Source organism: Myotis nattereri, assembly GCF_964212035.1.
Source record: "Myotis nattereri genome assembly, chromosome: 7".
Classification (NCBI taxonomy): Eukaryota; Metazoa; Chordata; class Mammalia; order Chiroptera; family Vespertilionidae; genus Myotis; species Myotis nattereri.
Window position 1 is genome coordinate 40,735,748 of NC_138082.1, and position 18,113 is coordinate 40,753,860.

The 18,113-nt window shown below is 42.0% G+C and overlaps 1 protein-coding gene across 2 annotated transcripts in view; it reads right to left on the reverse strand.

The window, feature by feature from the left end:
* Positions 1-1,282: 1,282 nt before the first annotated feature.
* OSBPL6 (oxysterol binding protein like 6) overlaps positions 1,283-18,113 on the reverse strand; it is a 181,798-nt gene continuing 164,967 nt past the window's right edge. For both annotated transcript variants that reach the window (XM_081095262.1, XM_081095263.1), the window contains 10 exons: positions 16,918-17,005; positions 16,172-16,425; positions 15,309-15,446; positions 14,887-14,950; positions 13,399-13,477; positions 11,743-11,887; positions 8,982-9,126; positions 7,694-7,820; positions 5,638-5,760; positions 1,283-4,433 (listed from right to left, as the gene is read on the reverse strand). In XM_081095262.1, coding sequence (XP_080951388.1) covers positions 4,325-4,433; positions 5,638-5,760; positions 7,694-7,820; positions 8,982-9,126; positions 11,743-11,887; positions 13,399-13,477; positions 14,887-14,950; positions 15,309-15,446; positions 16,172-16,425; positions 16,918-17,005 — 1,272 coding nt within the window. In that variant the 3' untranslated portion in view covers positions 1,283-4,324. The remainder of the gene's footprint in view (positions 4,434-5,637; positions 5,761-7,693; positions 7,821-8,981; positions 9,127-11,742; positions 11,888-13,398; positions 13,478-14,886; positions 14,951-15,308; positions 15,447-16,171; positions 16,426-16,917; positions 17,006-18,113) is intronic.

Genomic DNA, 18,113 nt, shown 5'->3' on the forward strand with positions numbered 1-18,113 from the left:
ATTTCACCCTGACACTGGACACAGTAGCTGAATGTTACAATCACGCAATGGCACAGTGCAGAGAATGGGCCTATGTGTCCCTGCCCCTCACTAAGTTAGGTCCAGAAGAAAGGAGAAAATCCACCAATTCATAGTTGTTTGGAAAACAAAAGGATGCGTTTGACTCACAGGTAACTGCCACCTGTAAACTGTCTTAATCATGGGGCTTCATTGGCTTAAGATGTTGGGCATTCTGGTTATCACAACAATTTTTAAAGAATTAATTCTTCTTCAGACCTCACTTTGGAAAAATTAAAACTAACTCTTTCTTAAACAATTTGCCGTTTTCTGTAATAGGAAAGGCTGAGACACGGCCTTAAAATTCCGTCACAAAGGTATATTAGTACAATTGCGTATTAAAGTCAGGCTTAACACAGAGATTAATACAATGTACAGTTTAAATGTATCAATTTTACAAAAGAAATTAAATTAAAATTTACAGGATCTAATCCTGCTTTGATTATTCTAAATGAATGGAAGCCTTTTGAAATAAATACCAAAAGAAATCCAGAGGAAAGCACTTTAGTCTTAGCTCCCATGACATTTTTTCCATCTTTTCCCCCAAAGAACATTCCCAGAGCACAAAATAGATTCGTAATTGTTTAATTAGATACATTTTATACATCCTGACATAATGGCTGCCATAGAAATAAACCAAGATTTCGTACACAGACTCTGTATTTACTGTGCCACATCCATCATGGACCACTTGAGCCGAGTGCAAACATGTTTACACCCTCTGGCGTGTTCGGAGCTCTGCTCCCATTGACACTTCATTATCTAGGATGACAGATAACAAGATTAGACAAGATGGGTAATTAAAGTCCATAAGGTAATAACAAAAATGCACATTAGATGTTGACGATAAACACTTCTCCAGCCACAGCGTAACCAGAACTAAGCAAAAGAAGTTTGATCAGTTTCCCGGTTGACCCTGCCCCCCAGTGCTCCTTAGGGCGGGATCTAATGAGTGTCTGGAAGGCATGGGGTCAGATTAATGAAGAGCAAAGGTTTGGAAAATGACAACTTGGCATCTCTCGTATTGAAACAAATCCCATTGGTTTATCTTACCCCGAAAATACATTTGGTAGGTTTTTTTTTTTTTGGTCACATATTATTGATATAATTTGTTACATAAAATTGATATGTATTATTAAAAGGTATCTTACGTGAGGTTTATTTTTGCAATTGCCTGGAAAGCATGGAGTATTTTATTTATTTTTCATTTTTAAATTTTTTTGTTAATCCTTACCCGAGGATATTTTTCCATTGATTTTTTTAGAGAAAGTGGAAAGGAGGGGGAGAGACAGAGAGAGAGAAACAGCGATGCGAGAGACACATCGACGGGGGGATTTTAGAGTAACCCATAGAATACAATGACTTAAAAAAACAATAAAATGACAGCAAACTCTGAGGATAAATTGTACCCCGGTGGCAGCATACAGGAGCACAATAATCAGTGCCTGTCTGTGCTGGTGTGTGCCGCTGCTCTGTGCAGTCCAGTCGGGTCCTGCTTTCCTTAATGACCGGCTCAGACATGAAGGAGCGGATGAATACCTCACAGGGAGGCGTAAAGGCATACTGAGTCCTCCTCTATCCTCTGTTGCTTTAGGGAGAAACAAATAAGTACCCTGGACATAAAAAGACTTATGTAAAATTCTAAAAAATAAATCAGGTTTCATCTAATACTTAGTCTATCCTTTTTCTGCTTAGTCTCAAAAGCCCCCAATTTTTGCAGCTGAAAATTCCAACTAGACTGTCTCCCAATTCTATAAGCCACTCTATCCATCAGAAGGAAAAATGAAGTGGGGGATAAAGCCATTCCATTCTGAGTATTTGAGGGGGAGGTTTGTGAAGCTGGTATTACAGGAGTATTACCTAAACTTCAATGGACCACTTGTATTGGAAGTCTAATCAAGAAGCCTGAATCTCGAGAGATTCTAAATCGGGGATATTATAAAATATGATTTTAATGAACTTGACATTCTTCTCATTCTCAGTTTAAAATCCTCATCAGTTTCAGGTGAGCTCTGACCAACACTCGCTTACCTGATTTGTGGCTGGAGCTTACTGACTAGTACAGGTCCTCCCTGCTAGTTATTCTTTTTCTCAATTACAACCCAAACAGTAGTTGCTTCCTGAGTGTGCTGGGTCCTCTCCCAGCTGTCTGGCTGATCAATCCCTTGGTAACTGATGGGGAGAGGAGGACTCAATGAATCTTTATACCCCCACCTTCTGACTTACCTACTTGGAACACCTCTACTTGGTAAAATTCTGTCCTTATCTTTAGGTGAAACAGTTTGAGACGGTTCATGGAAACGCTAGTGAGCACAGACCGGAACCACTTCCGATGGTATTTAAAGCTTTACCAACGGGGGACAGCAGACTTTATGAGGAAGTTATAGAATTCTGATTAAATTCTAATGAAAATTATAGGCATGTATCTCAGAATGCAGATAAAAGGGAGTCAAGAAAAGCAATCGATAACAAGGGGACATTTTACTACCACTAAGCAAGCCACCCATAGATTTAAAATGGGACTCGACAGCATTGAGAAACCTAGGGAGGGCGTGGCTTAAGTGGAACACTTAGACCTGGCAGTGGGATTTACTTGAGAGTGAAGTTTCATTCTAGAGCAATGCGTACTGTAGGCACAGTGCAGGGCCCAGGTCAAAGGAGGGATGTTTTAAATTTTGCTTCACTTAGAAACTTCAGAGTTTGCCTTATGCTCTCATAAGCAGTTCAGATTTGAGAGTGGATTAGCTGTTATTAGAAAAGCTTTGCTGAGAAATAATACTAAAATCAACACCTTTTAACAAAATGCAAAATGCCAGTAACCTCGTTACCAGAGTTTAAAATAACACTTAAAACCTCATGGTCAGAATCTAGAATAAAAAACCTAACTAGGAATTAAATATATGTCATTTTATAACTAATCTCTAGGGAGACTTTTTAAAAAAACATACGAGCATTTATATAGTCATCTACGTGCAGAAACTCAGGAATATGGATGCAAGTTTCCTACAAAACCCTTTGTATACTGGAGGGAAGAACAAATACTGAAGTATGCAAAACACATTTCTGTCCCTCTCCCTTAAACTCCTTAGCTTAAGTTTTATATCTCTGCCAATAGCAAGGGAAATGCTTAATATATAGCCATGTATCATACAGACTCACTTAATGAAAATATAAAATATAATTTGCATAGAACTCATTTAAACAATGCAAATAAGCTGCTAGCATTCTTGCTTCTGTACCCAGTGGGATTTCCACTGGTGCCACTGGGCTGGGCTTAGGATAGTAATGCGTATTATTACATTGTGCTTCACTCAACACTTACAGTGCTCCTAAGCCCAACCAGAAATGCCATCTGCTTATTGTTATTTCTTTCCACGGCTTTAACACGGATGCCAAGTGTTCAAATCAAACACAGATATTGCCAAAACAGGGCACACTGTGAGGTTAGGTACAAGGGGGATGGTTTATTATCTGGACGCAGGACAGGAGCTTGACAAGCAATGTGACTACAGAAATCGACCTGGCACACCGTTTCCTTCTTGCCCTGCAGACATAAGATACAGTAACCGACACATCAAAGTAAAGCACATGTTGTTTACTTGTTTTTTCATCCACTGAAGTTACACTCATAATTGTTCTGGTCCCAGAAAGTGAATCATGCCATGATTCAAAAGGTCTGTCCTCCACATAAACCTATGAGCACACGTTAAAAAAATGATTTATTGTACATCTTTGCATTTCTTAAGGCATGAACAATGGCGTACAGATGGGACAGGTTCTGAGAAGCATCACGTCTTCATGGACAAGGCCAGCACGGGTACACCACTTCAGACAACACACTCCAGTCTGAGCCCAGGAGCTCCGCTGATGAGGGGATGGCGCTTCCAAACGCGTGGTTTATGTCACGTAGCTTTAAACTCTCCGGATCGGCGTTAAGCACCGGTTACAGTGTGTTTGTCTTTATAAACTCATCAGACTTTGGATTTTTACATTCTGCTCCTTTAATTCTTCTTTCCGAGGAGGGTGTGGATTTTTTTTTTTAATTTTATTTTTTAAGGAATATGGTTGCAGCAAAACAGAAAGGATCCAAACGTGGTTAGGGGCCTTGTCTAATGCACTTCTGAAAGTCCGTTATAAAGATGAATAGAAAAGCAAATGGCCGGCGTTCGGTCGACCCAGAAACCACGCGGAGCTCTAAGAAACATAATTGTGCATAGTTAGTAATTCATTCAGAGCGTGATATGTTGGCTAGCTCTACATGCCCAGGTTACCAGAGAACAGGGCTGTCTACTTTGCTAAACCCAGGGTCCTTTCGCAGCTCCCAGTAGGTGTCGTTAGAAACCCAGGCTTCTCTTTGATTGGCATCAATCACTTTCCTGTGAAAACAGAAAAATCAACATTAGACACAAGGCACACAAGGGGACCAGATTGTCGGCCCCTGCCCTGCAGATAAGACGCATAAGCAGTCCTTGGTAACCATTCGCAGTTCTTGGTAAGCCAGTTAGTGTCCTATCTGCTGCCGGATGACTTGACTATTTTGGACCAGAAATGAATTATTTCTGTTGTTAAAGATTTGAAATGGAGGTGGGTAGGGTCATTGGGAGCGGGGCTGAGGGCAGGAAAAAATCCCCTCCAGGCAGAGCTAGAAAGTGAAGTGCCCCAAGCAAAGTATGTACAATAGGTAACTAAGAGCTTCAGGCCTCAGACCCACAAGACAGTCTGTGCCTCACTCACGGGAAAGCACCAACCTCAGCAGCTAAGGTCTCTGCAGGGCCTGACACCTAAGGGCGAGGCTGCGTTCCTCCCCAGGGCAGCCAGGAGCAGCTGCTCTAAGGGAGATGAGGTTATTCGGAGCTGATCTGCCCTGGCTCCAGAGGGCAGCAGATGGGCCTGGAAACTACAGTTTACTCTGTGATGTAGACATAGTCCTGCAAATAATCCTGTAATAATCACCCACGATCACGCCACAGAGGGACCAAATCTGAATGGACATAAGCCCCCCGTGCCCGAGATAAAATGAAAGATATATGCAGCCAGGATGGCCTGTGGGCAGAGGGGTCCCCTCCTGTCTCTGCGTGAGGGAGTGGGAACAAGTTTCCACCATCTGAAAGGCTGGAGCTGAAAGACAAGGACGCTCTGGGCTGGGGGAGACCCTCACTCCTTTTGGCTGCTCATGAAAAGAAAAGAGCTGTGGAGAAAAAATTACTTTCGGAGAGAGAATCATTGATTGGCTGCCTCCTACACACCCCACACTGGCTGGGCCCACAACCTGGGCATGTGCCCTGACAGGGAATCGAACCAGTGACCTCTTGGTTCCTGGGTCGATGTTCAGCTGCTGAGCCACACTGGCTGGGCAAACAAATTACTTATATGCTTACAAAAGGTTTTCCCAAGTGCAAAATCTGATCCTGATCCAGTATTTTCTCTGCCAAGGCCATTTACTAAAATCGGTTTAATTTTTCCACCTTTCGGTTCCCTGGACATTAGACTATCCTTCGTTGTCTCTTTAGCTGGAGTTTTCCATTGCTTGTGGAAACCATTTGCACAACACGAACTTGTTAGGCGCAGGAACTGACTTACTTAAAGAATTTTGGTATATGTTCAAGGTTGTTTTCTTCCATGTAGCGCCTTCGCGATCTCTGCAGTTCCTCCACCCTTTGCTTCTCGGCTGCTGCAGCTTCCAGATTTCCTTCTTCCAAAAATCTAAGCAGAGAGAGTTCATCCTTTAATATATCATCCTCTCTTCTGATAAAAAATGATCTCATTTGCATGAAATTACATTCTGGTTCCTGTGAACAGTGACACTGGGACAGAGCATCCCTTCGCCCTGCTCCAGCCCACACCGCCCCTGCCTGCCATCAGTGAGCACACTTCCTGTGTGTGTGGATGGAATTAGCAGGGGCAGCACACGGGGAGGAGGGAGAGGGGAACGGTTCGGGCGTGAAGACTTCTCTGTGCTGTCTAGGGTTCCAAGGCGAGAGGTCTCCACGAGTTAGAACAGTGTGGAGTCCCAGGGGGGGGGCTCCGTTTCCATGTTATCAAAAAGCACTTGTTAAAGGCCACAGGATGGCGGGTGGAAACTGGCTGTTCTCCATCTACTTTTAGAACAGACTGAGAAGGAAGGAGTTTTTCCTGTTTTATGGGAGAGAGTAAAACTGATGAAAAAAGAAAAGGGAACAGTTGGGGAAAATGACAAAAGGCCACAGAAAGGAAATGCATTGTAAGTGAAATTCAGAAAGGAAATACGGAAATAGAACTGATAAAGAAAAAGCAGAGCCCATGGTGATTTGCAAATATTTAAATTCCAAAATGAGAGAAAAGACCAGGGACACAGTATGATACACATCATAGAAGATGCTTATATGTGAATGTCAAACAGTGAGGCTGTGTGCTCTGGAGCGGGAGGAGGAATACAAGAGAATTGAGTAGCAAAACATTTCAATACTGGGAACATTTTGGCAGAAGACAAGTAAGACCACAAATACACTGAAAATAGAAAACAATCTTGGGTCAAATTTGTATGACAAGGTTTTGGAAAAAAGTAAAATTAATTCTGTAAGAACGGGCAACACGAGTACAGAACTATCTATACTAATAAAAGGGTAATAATGCTAATTAGACTGGACGTCTTCTGGATGTCCTTCTGGACAAAGCCACAGTGGTGGGGCCGAGGCAGAGGCGATCAGGGGCAATCAGGCGCAATCAGGCCAGCAGGGGAGAGCAGTTAAGGGATCAGGCCAGCAGGGGAGAGCAGTTAGGGGGATCAGGCCAGCAGGGGAGAGCAGTTAGGAATGATCAGGCTGGCAAGCAGAGGTGGTCAGGGGCGATCAGGCAGGCAGGCAGAGGCGATTAGGGGTGATCAGGCAGGCAGGGGAGCAGTTAGGGCCATTGGTAGGCAGGAGAGTGGTTAGGGGTGATCAGGCAAGTAGGCAGAGTGGTTAGGGGTGATCAGGCAGGCAGGCAGGTGAGTGGTTAGGAGCCAGTGGTCCCGGATTGTGAGAGGGATGTCTGACAGCCAGTTTAGGCCCAATCACAGCTGTCAGACATCCCCCGAGGGGTCCCGGATTGGAGAGGGTGCAGGCCGGGCTGAGGGACCCCCGTCCCAAAGCACAAATTTCATGCACTGGGCCTCTAGTGTATAAATAATAAAACATATGAATCAGAAGGTATTAAAGGTACTGTGTTTTGAGTACATCTCACACCCTGTGAAATCCAAACCATATTGGGCAAACTCCAGACTTTGACTAAAAGCATTTGTAGGTGTCTCTGTAACTTATTATCTCATTCTTCAGTATAAAAGATACTCCTTGCTTCAGAGCAATAGAAGTGAAAAGGTACAAACACTGGGTGAGGAGTGATTCTGTATTTAGTGGAGAGAAAAAATTCATGACTTTGCAGGCTTCTAGTAAATTTGGGGGTGAGAGGGGAAACTTTTGTTGAGCTAATCTTCTGACCACCCTATGAAGGCTGTTTTCCCCAGGGTGGGAAACTCAACCATTTCTGAGTAAATAAGGGAATGGACAGACGCAGACGATTCAATAAAGAAATAAGTGATGGTGGTGCAAGTAAGTCTTGATGACACGTGTAGCACCTGCCATGATCTAGTGTCCATTTTAAATGCCACTGCTACGCTCACCTCTGATCTGGCCGGAATCGGGCATCTGTCGGTGGGAGGAGGTCTTTCAGGACAGGATCTAACTCATTGAGCTCAATAGCAAACCTTGTGAAGCCGTAGTAGAGCTCATAGTTGGTTGGCAAGGAACCTGGAATGAGGCCAATGAACCATTTTGAGAGGCAAAGAGGTTCAAGACGCTTGCAAAAGCACTTAATCCTGGTGTTTAACTAATACCCAGGCCATCAGCAAATTCGCAGTCATAAATAGTAGATGATAAATTTTTTCAGGTTATATTTTGTCAGATGGGAAACTTTACGTTGATGATCAGAACTGATAGGTTCATATACTTAATAGACTTTGCCTTTAGACTAAAACTTTGCACATATATAGTAGTCTTCACTGGCTAAACTACACCATAATTTTTCTCTCAAATATTCAGCTAGGTAACTAAATGCCAGGATGATTAGCTATGAACATTGAGATTTCACCAGAAACACTTTACTTCCTTTTAGAAAAGAAAAAAATGCACATCTAAATTAATATTTATTGACACTTTTAAACTAAACTCAAAGGCAGAATCTTTGTATGTGTTGCTCGTTGATGGATTCCACGCGTCCGGAGCAAAGCCTGATGCACAGTCAGTACTCAATAAATCACTGCAGAACGAACTGGCCACTCCACACGCAGGAAATTGATGTACGCATGGAGGTCACTTAGGAAACTAACAACTAACATTAAAGTTAGGGCTTAACTGACAACATTGCGACGAAAATGTTTGTCAGATGGGACTTGTTCCATTTATACTTGATATTCAATGACGTGCTAGTGTATTATCAGAACTTGATGTGTTTCATTAAATGTCAACATATTGCAGCTTTTTGCAGCTCAAGTAAAAAGATCACTTATTCTAGTAAGTTATTAAATTTGTGAATTATAGACGTTTACAGGCTATCCTTTGCTTTATGAAAACAGAATAAATACTAGGAATAAGGATTTGAGTTTGTGTATTTCATTTAACTAAACTCTTGACTAAACATACTTAGCATTTGAAATGGAGGCATTTAGCGTGATTTTACACCCGGGAAGCCCACTTGTCAGATGTGCCTACATTTTATAACTCATTATCAAATATTGGGACTTATATGATTTACATGTTAAATATAAATAGAACTACATTTGCCGTGGCATCTAGGTTTTTAACCTCATTATTAAAGAAAACATAAGGTGGACCCCACGGAATGATGGACTTTCCCTCCCTCTGTCACTTCTCTCGGGGGCCTCCTGAGGCTGGACACTCCTGCGGTCTCACCTGGTCTCCAGACGCACTTTGCAGACGGGGCCACACCGCAGTAGAGCCCCTCATGCCATTTCCCAAACAGCCGGTGCACCACCTTCCCCTCCTGGTCCATCACAACCCCCTGGACTTCATTCACATTAGAATTCCAGTAATTCACCTGGAAAAACCAAACCCAATGAAAACACGGGACTTCCTCAACACCACCAATCCCCGTAATTCCCACGCGGAAGATTTTCTTAACCTTGAAGTGTCTTATTCAAACCACTCCCAGAACTCCAGCTCCAGATGTTTTGTAAGGAGGGTGGCTTTCTTCATTTCTAAGTCTCCACTCCACGCTATCGCTCGGCAGCATGACACAGAGAGGCTCAACTTCTCTCTCAACCACACACTAATTCATAGGCTAGTAATTTCTCCCTCAGATCCTCCTGTCTTGAATCGTCCTTTGCTCATGGATTTGAATGATTTTCAACTGGTAATGCTAGGAAAGTAGTTTGTGGAATATTTTTCACGTCTCTGTAAATGGCTACATTTTACTATAAGGACCCTGCTCTGGCTTTCTCCCAGCCAAGCTCCTCCCCAAAAGGTGTGAAGTCAGTGGGATTTACCCCGCCAGATCCCATGGCCTTCGCTCTAGATCAGGCCCCAAGTATGGAGAGCCCCACACTTTGCTGTCCGCCTGGCTCCAAGCCTATCCACAGCCTGCACAAGCCTTTGCTTGGGAGTCACCCACAGAAGGGCAGACCAACCTCCAGTGTGTGAATCTGTAGGCCTGAGGTGGCTGTTTGAGGGGGTGGGGACAGAGCGAAGATGTGGGGCTGGATCACCTATGTGTGCGTGAGGCCTGCAGTGCAGGATGGAGCTGCCGGTGGGGCCAAGTGGGGAGGAGCCTGGGCCAGGACTGGCTCTCTGTACTGCCAGGCCTCTAGCTCGAGTTCCGAAGCATCGGACCTGGCCTGGCAGGCTTTGCTGTGAAAGGTATATATTTGTCAGGATAAAAAAATAGAAGATGTTTTATTTGACAGGTTGTAGGTTTGATTTACATATTTCAAATATTTACTCATATGGCATAGGGATTTCATTTGGATTCTTGCCCTGAGCTTTGCATATATCAGGGCAGATCTAAACCAAAGTTTCTCATAGCCGACCAAACTGAATGCATACATTTACTGTCATCACTCATTCAGAGCAAATAACCATCCTGGCTCTTCAGTTCTGAGCCACCTAATAAACCTATTTAAAAAGAGGGGGAAAAAGAAAAACATGTTAAACTAAAATAAATGTATTCCATTAAAATGAACACGGCCAGAAGAGAAATTTTTGAGTATTAAGGCTCCAATTATGTTACCTGTGTCTAGAATGAGATTGGAACTAGACGAGATGAAGAGGGTGGGTGGAGTTTCTGGACCCTGACGGACTCGGTAGCACCCCTAAACAACACAGTGATGACCCCATGTTCCACGTCTGAGCAGAGACCAGGGAAAATGGTGCTCTGTAGGAACCTCCATCCCAGACATCCTTTTTCGTTTGTTAATCCTAACTTGAGGATATTTTTCTTTATAAAAATATTTTTATGGGTTTTAGGGAGGAAGGGAAAGGAAGAGAGAGATAGAAACATCAATGATGAGAGAAAGAGAGAAACATTGATCGGCTGCCTCCTGCATACCCCGTACTGGGAATTGAGCCCACAACTTGGGCATGTGCCCTGACTGGGAATCAAACTGTGATCTCCTGGTTCATAGGTTGATGCTCAACCACTGAGTAACACTGGCTGGACTGGAGGATATTTTCCCACTGATTTTTACAAAATATGTATTTTATTGATTTTTTTACAGAGAGGAAGGGAGAGGGATAGAGAGTTAAAAACATCGATGAGAAACATCGATCAGCTGCTTACTGCACACTCCCTACTGGGTACATGCCCTTGACTGGAATCAAACCCGGGACCCTTGAGTCCACAGGCTGATGCTCTATCCACTGAGCCAAACCAGTTAGGGCTTTCCCACTGATTTTTAGAGAGAGTGGAAGGGAGGTAGAGAGACAGGGAGAGAGAAACATCAATGTGAGAGAAACATATCGATTGGTTGCCACCTGTGCACGCCCTGACCAGGGCCTGGGATTAAGCCTGCAACTGAGGTACGTGCCCTTGACCGGGGTTGAACCCAGGACCCTTCTGTCTATCTACTGAGCCAAACCAGTTAGGGCCCAGACATCTTCTCTTGTTAGTAAAGGTAATGTTTTTTCGTGAACTTATCTGTATTATAATTGGGGCAGAGTTGGGTAAGCTTATAGTGACTGGAAGCTATCATCTATATGCATTCTCAGAAAAAGACAACTGCAGTATAATTAGGTCCCTAAAATAGATCACTTGAACATGTTGTAATCAAGCAGGAATAAAAATAGGAATATAAGCCAGAGAACTTGTTATAGGCAAAAATAGGAATAGAAATAGAAACCAGAGACTTATTAAAGGCAAGAAGTGTTTTCTGGAATTTTACTGAATGAACTGCTGATGGGTTGCTAAGAAAGAAATTCTTTAAGAAGAATTTTTTTTTTCCTGTTTTAGATGGTGCCTTTTTGGGCCTCCACACACTCCGAAGTCTGCACGCCTTGAGGAATGCCGTCAGTTGGTTTTGGTTCTGCTTTCCTACCTGAAATGTTCTTAAGTATCAATGATACGGGGCAGACTTGAGGCTGCTGAAGGTAATTGGTTTATTTCCTCCTTAGAGGAAGAATATCATGTTATTTTTTCTTTACTGTTAAAGTCATTATTTACCTTGACAAATGTGAGTTTGCAAATGCAAACACTGCTTTTGGTATTTCTGATGGTCACTTCTCCATAATGCTCTATCCACCTCCTCCCACTGAGAATGTTGTGTATGCACGTGGTGACTTTATTCCACACATAGCAATCTCCATACCTAGCAAAGAATACAACAAGGATTAAAAAACAATGAAAGCCACACATATATATTACTATTTTTACTAATGAGAATATTCTTTGGCCAAAGCTCCCTTTTCCCTCATTTTCTTTTCATTTCTTTGTTGAAAGTTGCTATGTGTTCAAGGACATTTACGACATGATTCATTCATTTAAGGAACAAGTCAGTGCTTTTTATGGGCCAGGTGCTAACTACGAAGGTGAATAGGGCCAGTTTCTTGCTCTCCTGGAGCCAACAGTATAATGGGGTAGATGGATGTGCCAACAAATACTTACAATAAGGTATGATGAGGAAGTAACATGAGAGCACAGAAGGGGGAGACCGTAGTCCTTATATCTGCCTGTAATGTGGGCTGAGTGTCAAGAGAGACTTGTTAGAGGAGGCTGGGAAAAAGCCTCAGAAGTCAGAAGAGCACGGCACACCTGGGGACTGGGAGTGGTGTGCTACAGTGAGCGTGTGAGGTGGGAGGCCAGGTAGAAAGGTGTAGTGGGCAGAGCAGGGAAGCCCTCAAGACCCACCCATGCATCTGATTTACCCTGCAGGCAATGGGCCACTGTGGAAGGATTCCAGGGAACAGAGAGGCAGACAGGGCATGCATTTAAGAAAGACTACTCTGAGGACATTGTTTTCTTTTCTAAGTTAACACCAAAGTTGCGAATGATTCTTCGGGAAAAGACTGATGTGCATAATAACTAAGGCAGCATGAATGTAATGAAAACCCCAGGGAGTAAGGTTACAGATTTTATGCTAAGGAACAAGGTGACAAAGCTTCAAGTCACATTTGCATGTTATGTATATTTATTAATAAAATGTTACTTCAAAATTAAAAAATGCTTTAAGTTTTTTAAAAAAATATGAATTGGTATGATGTAGGAACTATATACCACTGGGAAAATTCTTTCTTCCTCATGAGTTTGCAAATATTGAAAGTTTATTTTGTGGTCCTGGGAATTCCTCTTTCTCTACCTTCCTCCATATCCAGTCCATCTTCAAATAGACAAAAACCAAACCAAACCAACAAACTGAAGACAGAAACAAAACTAATTAAGCTTTTGGCTTCAATGAAAACTTCAATTAATTTGAAAAGATTTAAAGGCTATATTCTTTGGAAAAAAGCCATATAAGAATTTTATCACTCTTCCTTAATAAAATAACTTAGAAATTAAAAATAGTCCCTGAATCTAAGATTAACTCAAAATGAAATCGTAAGTTGTTTAAGAAGAAATGGGTCAAAATGAGACTCTTTCATATAAAATGCAAACACGGTGTCTGGGACAGGTAGGTACCTGGTATTGACTGATGACTGGGGGACGTGAAGAGATAAACAGGAAGCTTAATGCACATGCTAAAGTTCTTGCTTGCTTTTGTGGGAGAACATTCTCAGCACTTTGGTAAAACTAACAGATGCTTTGGCCATACAGGGACACAAACACCCATTTCTGATTTTGAAAGGCAGGTAAGAGACCAAAAAGACGACGAGAGAAACCTACTTTGGAAGCATGACATTCAGCGTTCCCACAGGCAGGATTTCCATCGACTTCCCCCAGAACTTGTTCTTCCACCTGATATCTATGACACAGGCAGAGGACAAGAAATATACACTCTATGTCTAATGATTTAGTCTATAAAAACTAAAGTTTGTATTACACTTTACAGTTCACAAAGAGCTTTTGTAATTACAATTGATTCTATATTGTTGATTGAACATAACAAATGCCCAAAGATGGCCCAAAGTGAAAAAAAAATTAACTGTGAACCAAAAAAACCTACTATTTATATTTCTTCATAACACGTTTCATATTTGTTTACAACCAACAAAACTGGGGAAAGCCTGGGATAATACATGTGTGTATGGGTGCACATTCACATACACATACGTATGTGTACTTTACTACACCTTACTGTCTGGGTAAATGTTGTTATAAGTTTTAACTAGATAGTGGAAATAGTTTATATAGAGACAAGTGAGTTTATAGCAAAATTAATGGTAGTATGGATTTACATACACATTTATTTGAAGAGTTATATGATCTGGGAGACCAGTACAAAAATAAAATCTCTAAATACAGATAGATAAGGTTATGAGAAAGTGAGATTAACTTAATGAATATGTTTCTACACTGGGTGAGATATGACTCCAGGGCCCAGCATTTTATCTCACGTGAAGCTTTATGTTTGACTTGTGGAAACTGCGGTTTACCTGTGCATCCATAATAACCACCTGGTCCCACTCTGATGAACTAAGGGAGCTTAGAGCTGCCCCACCAAATTTCTGACTCTATGTTATGACCAAGAAATGATTTCTGTTCTTATTTTGCAATAAAGCGCAGTTACAGTGCTCTGTCACTCTGCATGTCTTCAGGTTGAGGAAGTGTGGATGTATGAGAAGCAAATGAAGCATCCTTCTGAACATAAACTATTTATACTTAATATTATGTATTCTTGCTAAAGGGATTTTGAGACATTTTATTTTAGGCAAGTTTGTGACATTCTGATTGGACAACAGGCATTGGTTCAATAGACTCCAATCCAAACACCTCAATGACTTAAAGACCAGAAATCAGTGCAATATTTACATACTTAGTAGACTGCCACCACAGATGATGTGCCACAGAGCCTTCCTTTAGGACTAAGATGTATTTGTACACCCTCAGGAAGCAAGAAGATAGCGGATAAAATCTCCATACAAAGTAGAGACAATGAGGCACAAGGAGGTAAAGTGCTAGCCCCGAGCTGGCACAGTCAGCTTGGAGCTCTGCTGACCCATAGGGCTTGCTTCCTAAACAACCTCATCTCCTAGATAACATGGTTTAATATTTCAAACAGGAAATCTAATTTCTTGAACGGAACTCTGCATCAATTACGAACATTCTCCAAGTTCCAAAGGTAGCAATGTAAGCTGAGTTCCAGTTTTGGAGACCAGAAACTGTCCCATAGGACAATCAGTTGGGTTTTTAAGTTGTAATTGAAAAACAAACCTTGCCAAAACACAAAATTCTTGGATTCACAGTGACAGGCAGAAATGGGTGGATGATGGCTAACCTGGTAATTAAAAACAAAACAGAAAGTTTTAACATCAGCGTTAAAACTTCAATAAACAACAACTTTTTTTTTTTTAACAACGTATATTGGCTTCTGCCAAATAAAAAGTACTCAGCTCATCCTCCTCTACTAATGAATTTTTCTCAAAATATACAAGCAAATTATTGAATCTTGAACTTTTAAGACTTCTGTGTTTAAACACAGAGAACTTACATATATTTATAGGGGGCAATTATATAAATAGATTGAGTTGTCCATTAGTATCGTAACCCACCCCAAACAGCCGTTTACAAAATATTTTCACCATCAGACTGCCCAGCAACCTACACAGAAGCCTCCCGGACGCAGTGGGACTTACCTGTTCTGAGAAAAAGCGGAATCCCTTGTCTTCTCTAATGCATTCATAAGTCTCCCCAAGGACAGGGTTGAATGGCTTGCTTCCTGCTCTGAAATAGGTAGAGCAATATCCTGAAACTGCAAATGCAGCAATAAGAACCTGTTAAAACATTTAAGAAAGGAAAATAATATAGGAGAGACTACTTCCAGGTCTGTTTGTCCCTTATTCCTCTAGATTTTGCATCCCCCCGTCACTGGGTGCTGACTGCACGGCATTTGCATTTTCTATTATTTACGCAGACTCTTCATACACTCATGGGGGGAAATGAGGTTAAACGCCTCTCATGGGAACCAGCAGGCAATTAGGCCCAAGTATTTTTCATTCATCTGTCCACCCAATTTCCCGAGTATCACAAGCCCCAAGTTTCTGAAACCCCGTTTACAGGTGATGCTGTCCGCACAATCTTAGTGCCATGTGCACAAGGGTTGTGGCTGTTGGTGCTTTTCTGAGGGCAGGTCAAGTGTTCGACAGTCATGCGGAACAGAGGCCAGGGCAAAGCACAAACAGGAGGTTCCAAACTCAGACCCAAGTTCCAGAACAAAGGGCCTCTCTTGGCATTCGGGAAAAGTTAACAAAGCGAGGCTCGGCATGCCTTCAACCCGGAGGAAGAGTGATTTTTACATCCTAACGTTAGAAACACTCGGAGCCAAGCGTAAGTCAGAGTGTGCATCTTCTAGTGGACTTCTGCAAATGGACCAATTCCTCTCTTACCTATGCAGTGAGAATGTTATGCAGAAACCAACTGTGCCATCACAATGAATCCTGCTTTAGCCCAGGCCCGGGGTTGACAAATGCCCGCAGAGCACGGCTCTGCTATTTATTACCATGCGCTCATAGGGGTCGTCGGTTTCCGAAGCCTTGTCCAGAAGCTCGCTGTACTCCATCTCCTCGCAGAGATGCTGCAGGGTGTTGAGCGGCTCGTTTAGCTCCACAGGCATAGACACTTTAGATAGGTCTTTACCAATGTTGTTCCTCAAGATATTCCACAGGTTAATGTTACTGGTGTCAGGACAGGGAGCTGGCAGGCACGTTCGGCGTCCATTCCGGAAGGCCCCTCCTGTAAGCTCCCCATTCAAGACTGAAATCGGGAGATGAGAATCATGATGAAAGATACTTTGCTTTTCATAAAACCCGGGAGGGAAATAACCCTTTCAAATAATTCTGACTGGGATACATTTCTCAAGCCTTTTTTATACTCCCTCAAGAACAAATGGAATTATTTCAATACAAGGTTGCTAATAAAAGCAAAAAATATTAGTGTACAGTTTTTCAAACAGGGTGTTAACTATACTAAAATATTCAAGAAAAAAAGTCAAAATTTTAAAAGTTAAATATATTTAGTAAGAAGGACTCAATTTTTGGTTTAAGCAAGAAATAAAACCTTTTCACAATCATTTACCTAACAGATTTTAGAACCATTTACCTCAACAGATTATACAAATACAAAATCTATCAAACTATCAACTACGAAAGGAACAATTAATTTGGGAGGGAGTGATTGTTCACTGAAACACCAGCCTTGTAACTTGGCATGAAGAGAGAAGAACCTGCAAGCTCAAAGGATGCATACTTTGCCGAGAAATGTTGTCCGCAACACTGGTGTTGTCTTCCGATATATTATCACTCACATCACTGATGTAAGACTCATCATCTGAAGCCTAGAGAAGGAAAAAATATAGAAAGGATCAGGATTCTTGTTCAGTATTGAAAGTTCAGAAAATCAAACAATTAAACAAAAGATGTTGCTCAAATTAAAAGCAGAGGTCATAATGGGAAATGCATTTGACATATGTGCAGTGAACACTTGAGGGTCTTTCATGAATATAGAATGGCTCAAAATAAGTAGCTCCCTGTCTTAGCTGGGGTGGGAGGCTAGTACACAGCCAGAAATATTTCAGTACAATGCAACAAGAATATACAAAAAGGAGGCCCTATGACTCTCCCTCAAGTCTATGAGCCAGTGATTTTTAGAGAGAAAGGAAGAGGAAGAGAGAGAGAGGGGGGAGAGAGAGAGAGAGAGAGAGAGAGAGAGAAACATTGATGTGAGAAACATCAATTGGTTGTCTCCCATACATGCCTTGACCAGGGAATCGAATTCACAACTCAGGCTTCTGCCCTGACTGGGAATCGAACCCCAACCTTTTGGTGTATGGGACAATGCTCCAACCCACTGAGTAACTCGGCCAAGGTGATACCACCACCTTGCTTGGACTTGTGCAATAACCTGTTTCATATCTTCTTCATTTCTGCATTACCAGTGTCTATCCAAGGGGCAATCGGCCTTCCAGAACTATGAAATGGAAATAAGGTCTCTTTCTAAGAGATAAGCTGTAATCATCAGATGATGGGTCAGAGCCCAGATAATGTAGGGTCCAGTTTGACTGTAATTTGATTGAAGAAGGATGAAGAACTGGTCAGCAATGGGAGCTCAGAAAAAGAAGAGTCAGAAAAGAAAATGCTGGTAGCATGTCTCCAGAATGGGGGCATAGAGACTGGATCACAGACACAAATAACCCATCCATGTGGCAGCGTATCCCTCCTTATTAAGGAGATGAAAGGTTAAAGCTATTATTTCCTGGCCCTCCTGTCCTCAAGTTCACTCAACTCACTTCTCCTGCTTCCAGTCTTTCCTTGCTCACCAAACAACCTCCTGACTACAATTAGGCTTCCCATGAAGATGTGCCTACAGGGAAAGAGATGCTAATCAGCAAGCCTGATTATTTTGTCTATCTGATAGCATCAATTATCACTATGAATAATTAAACA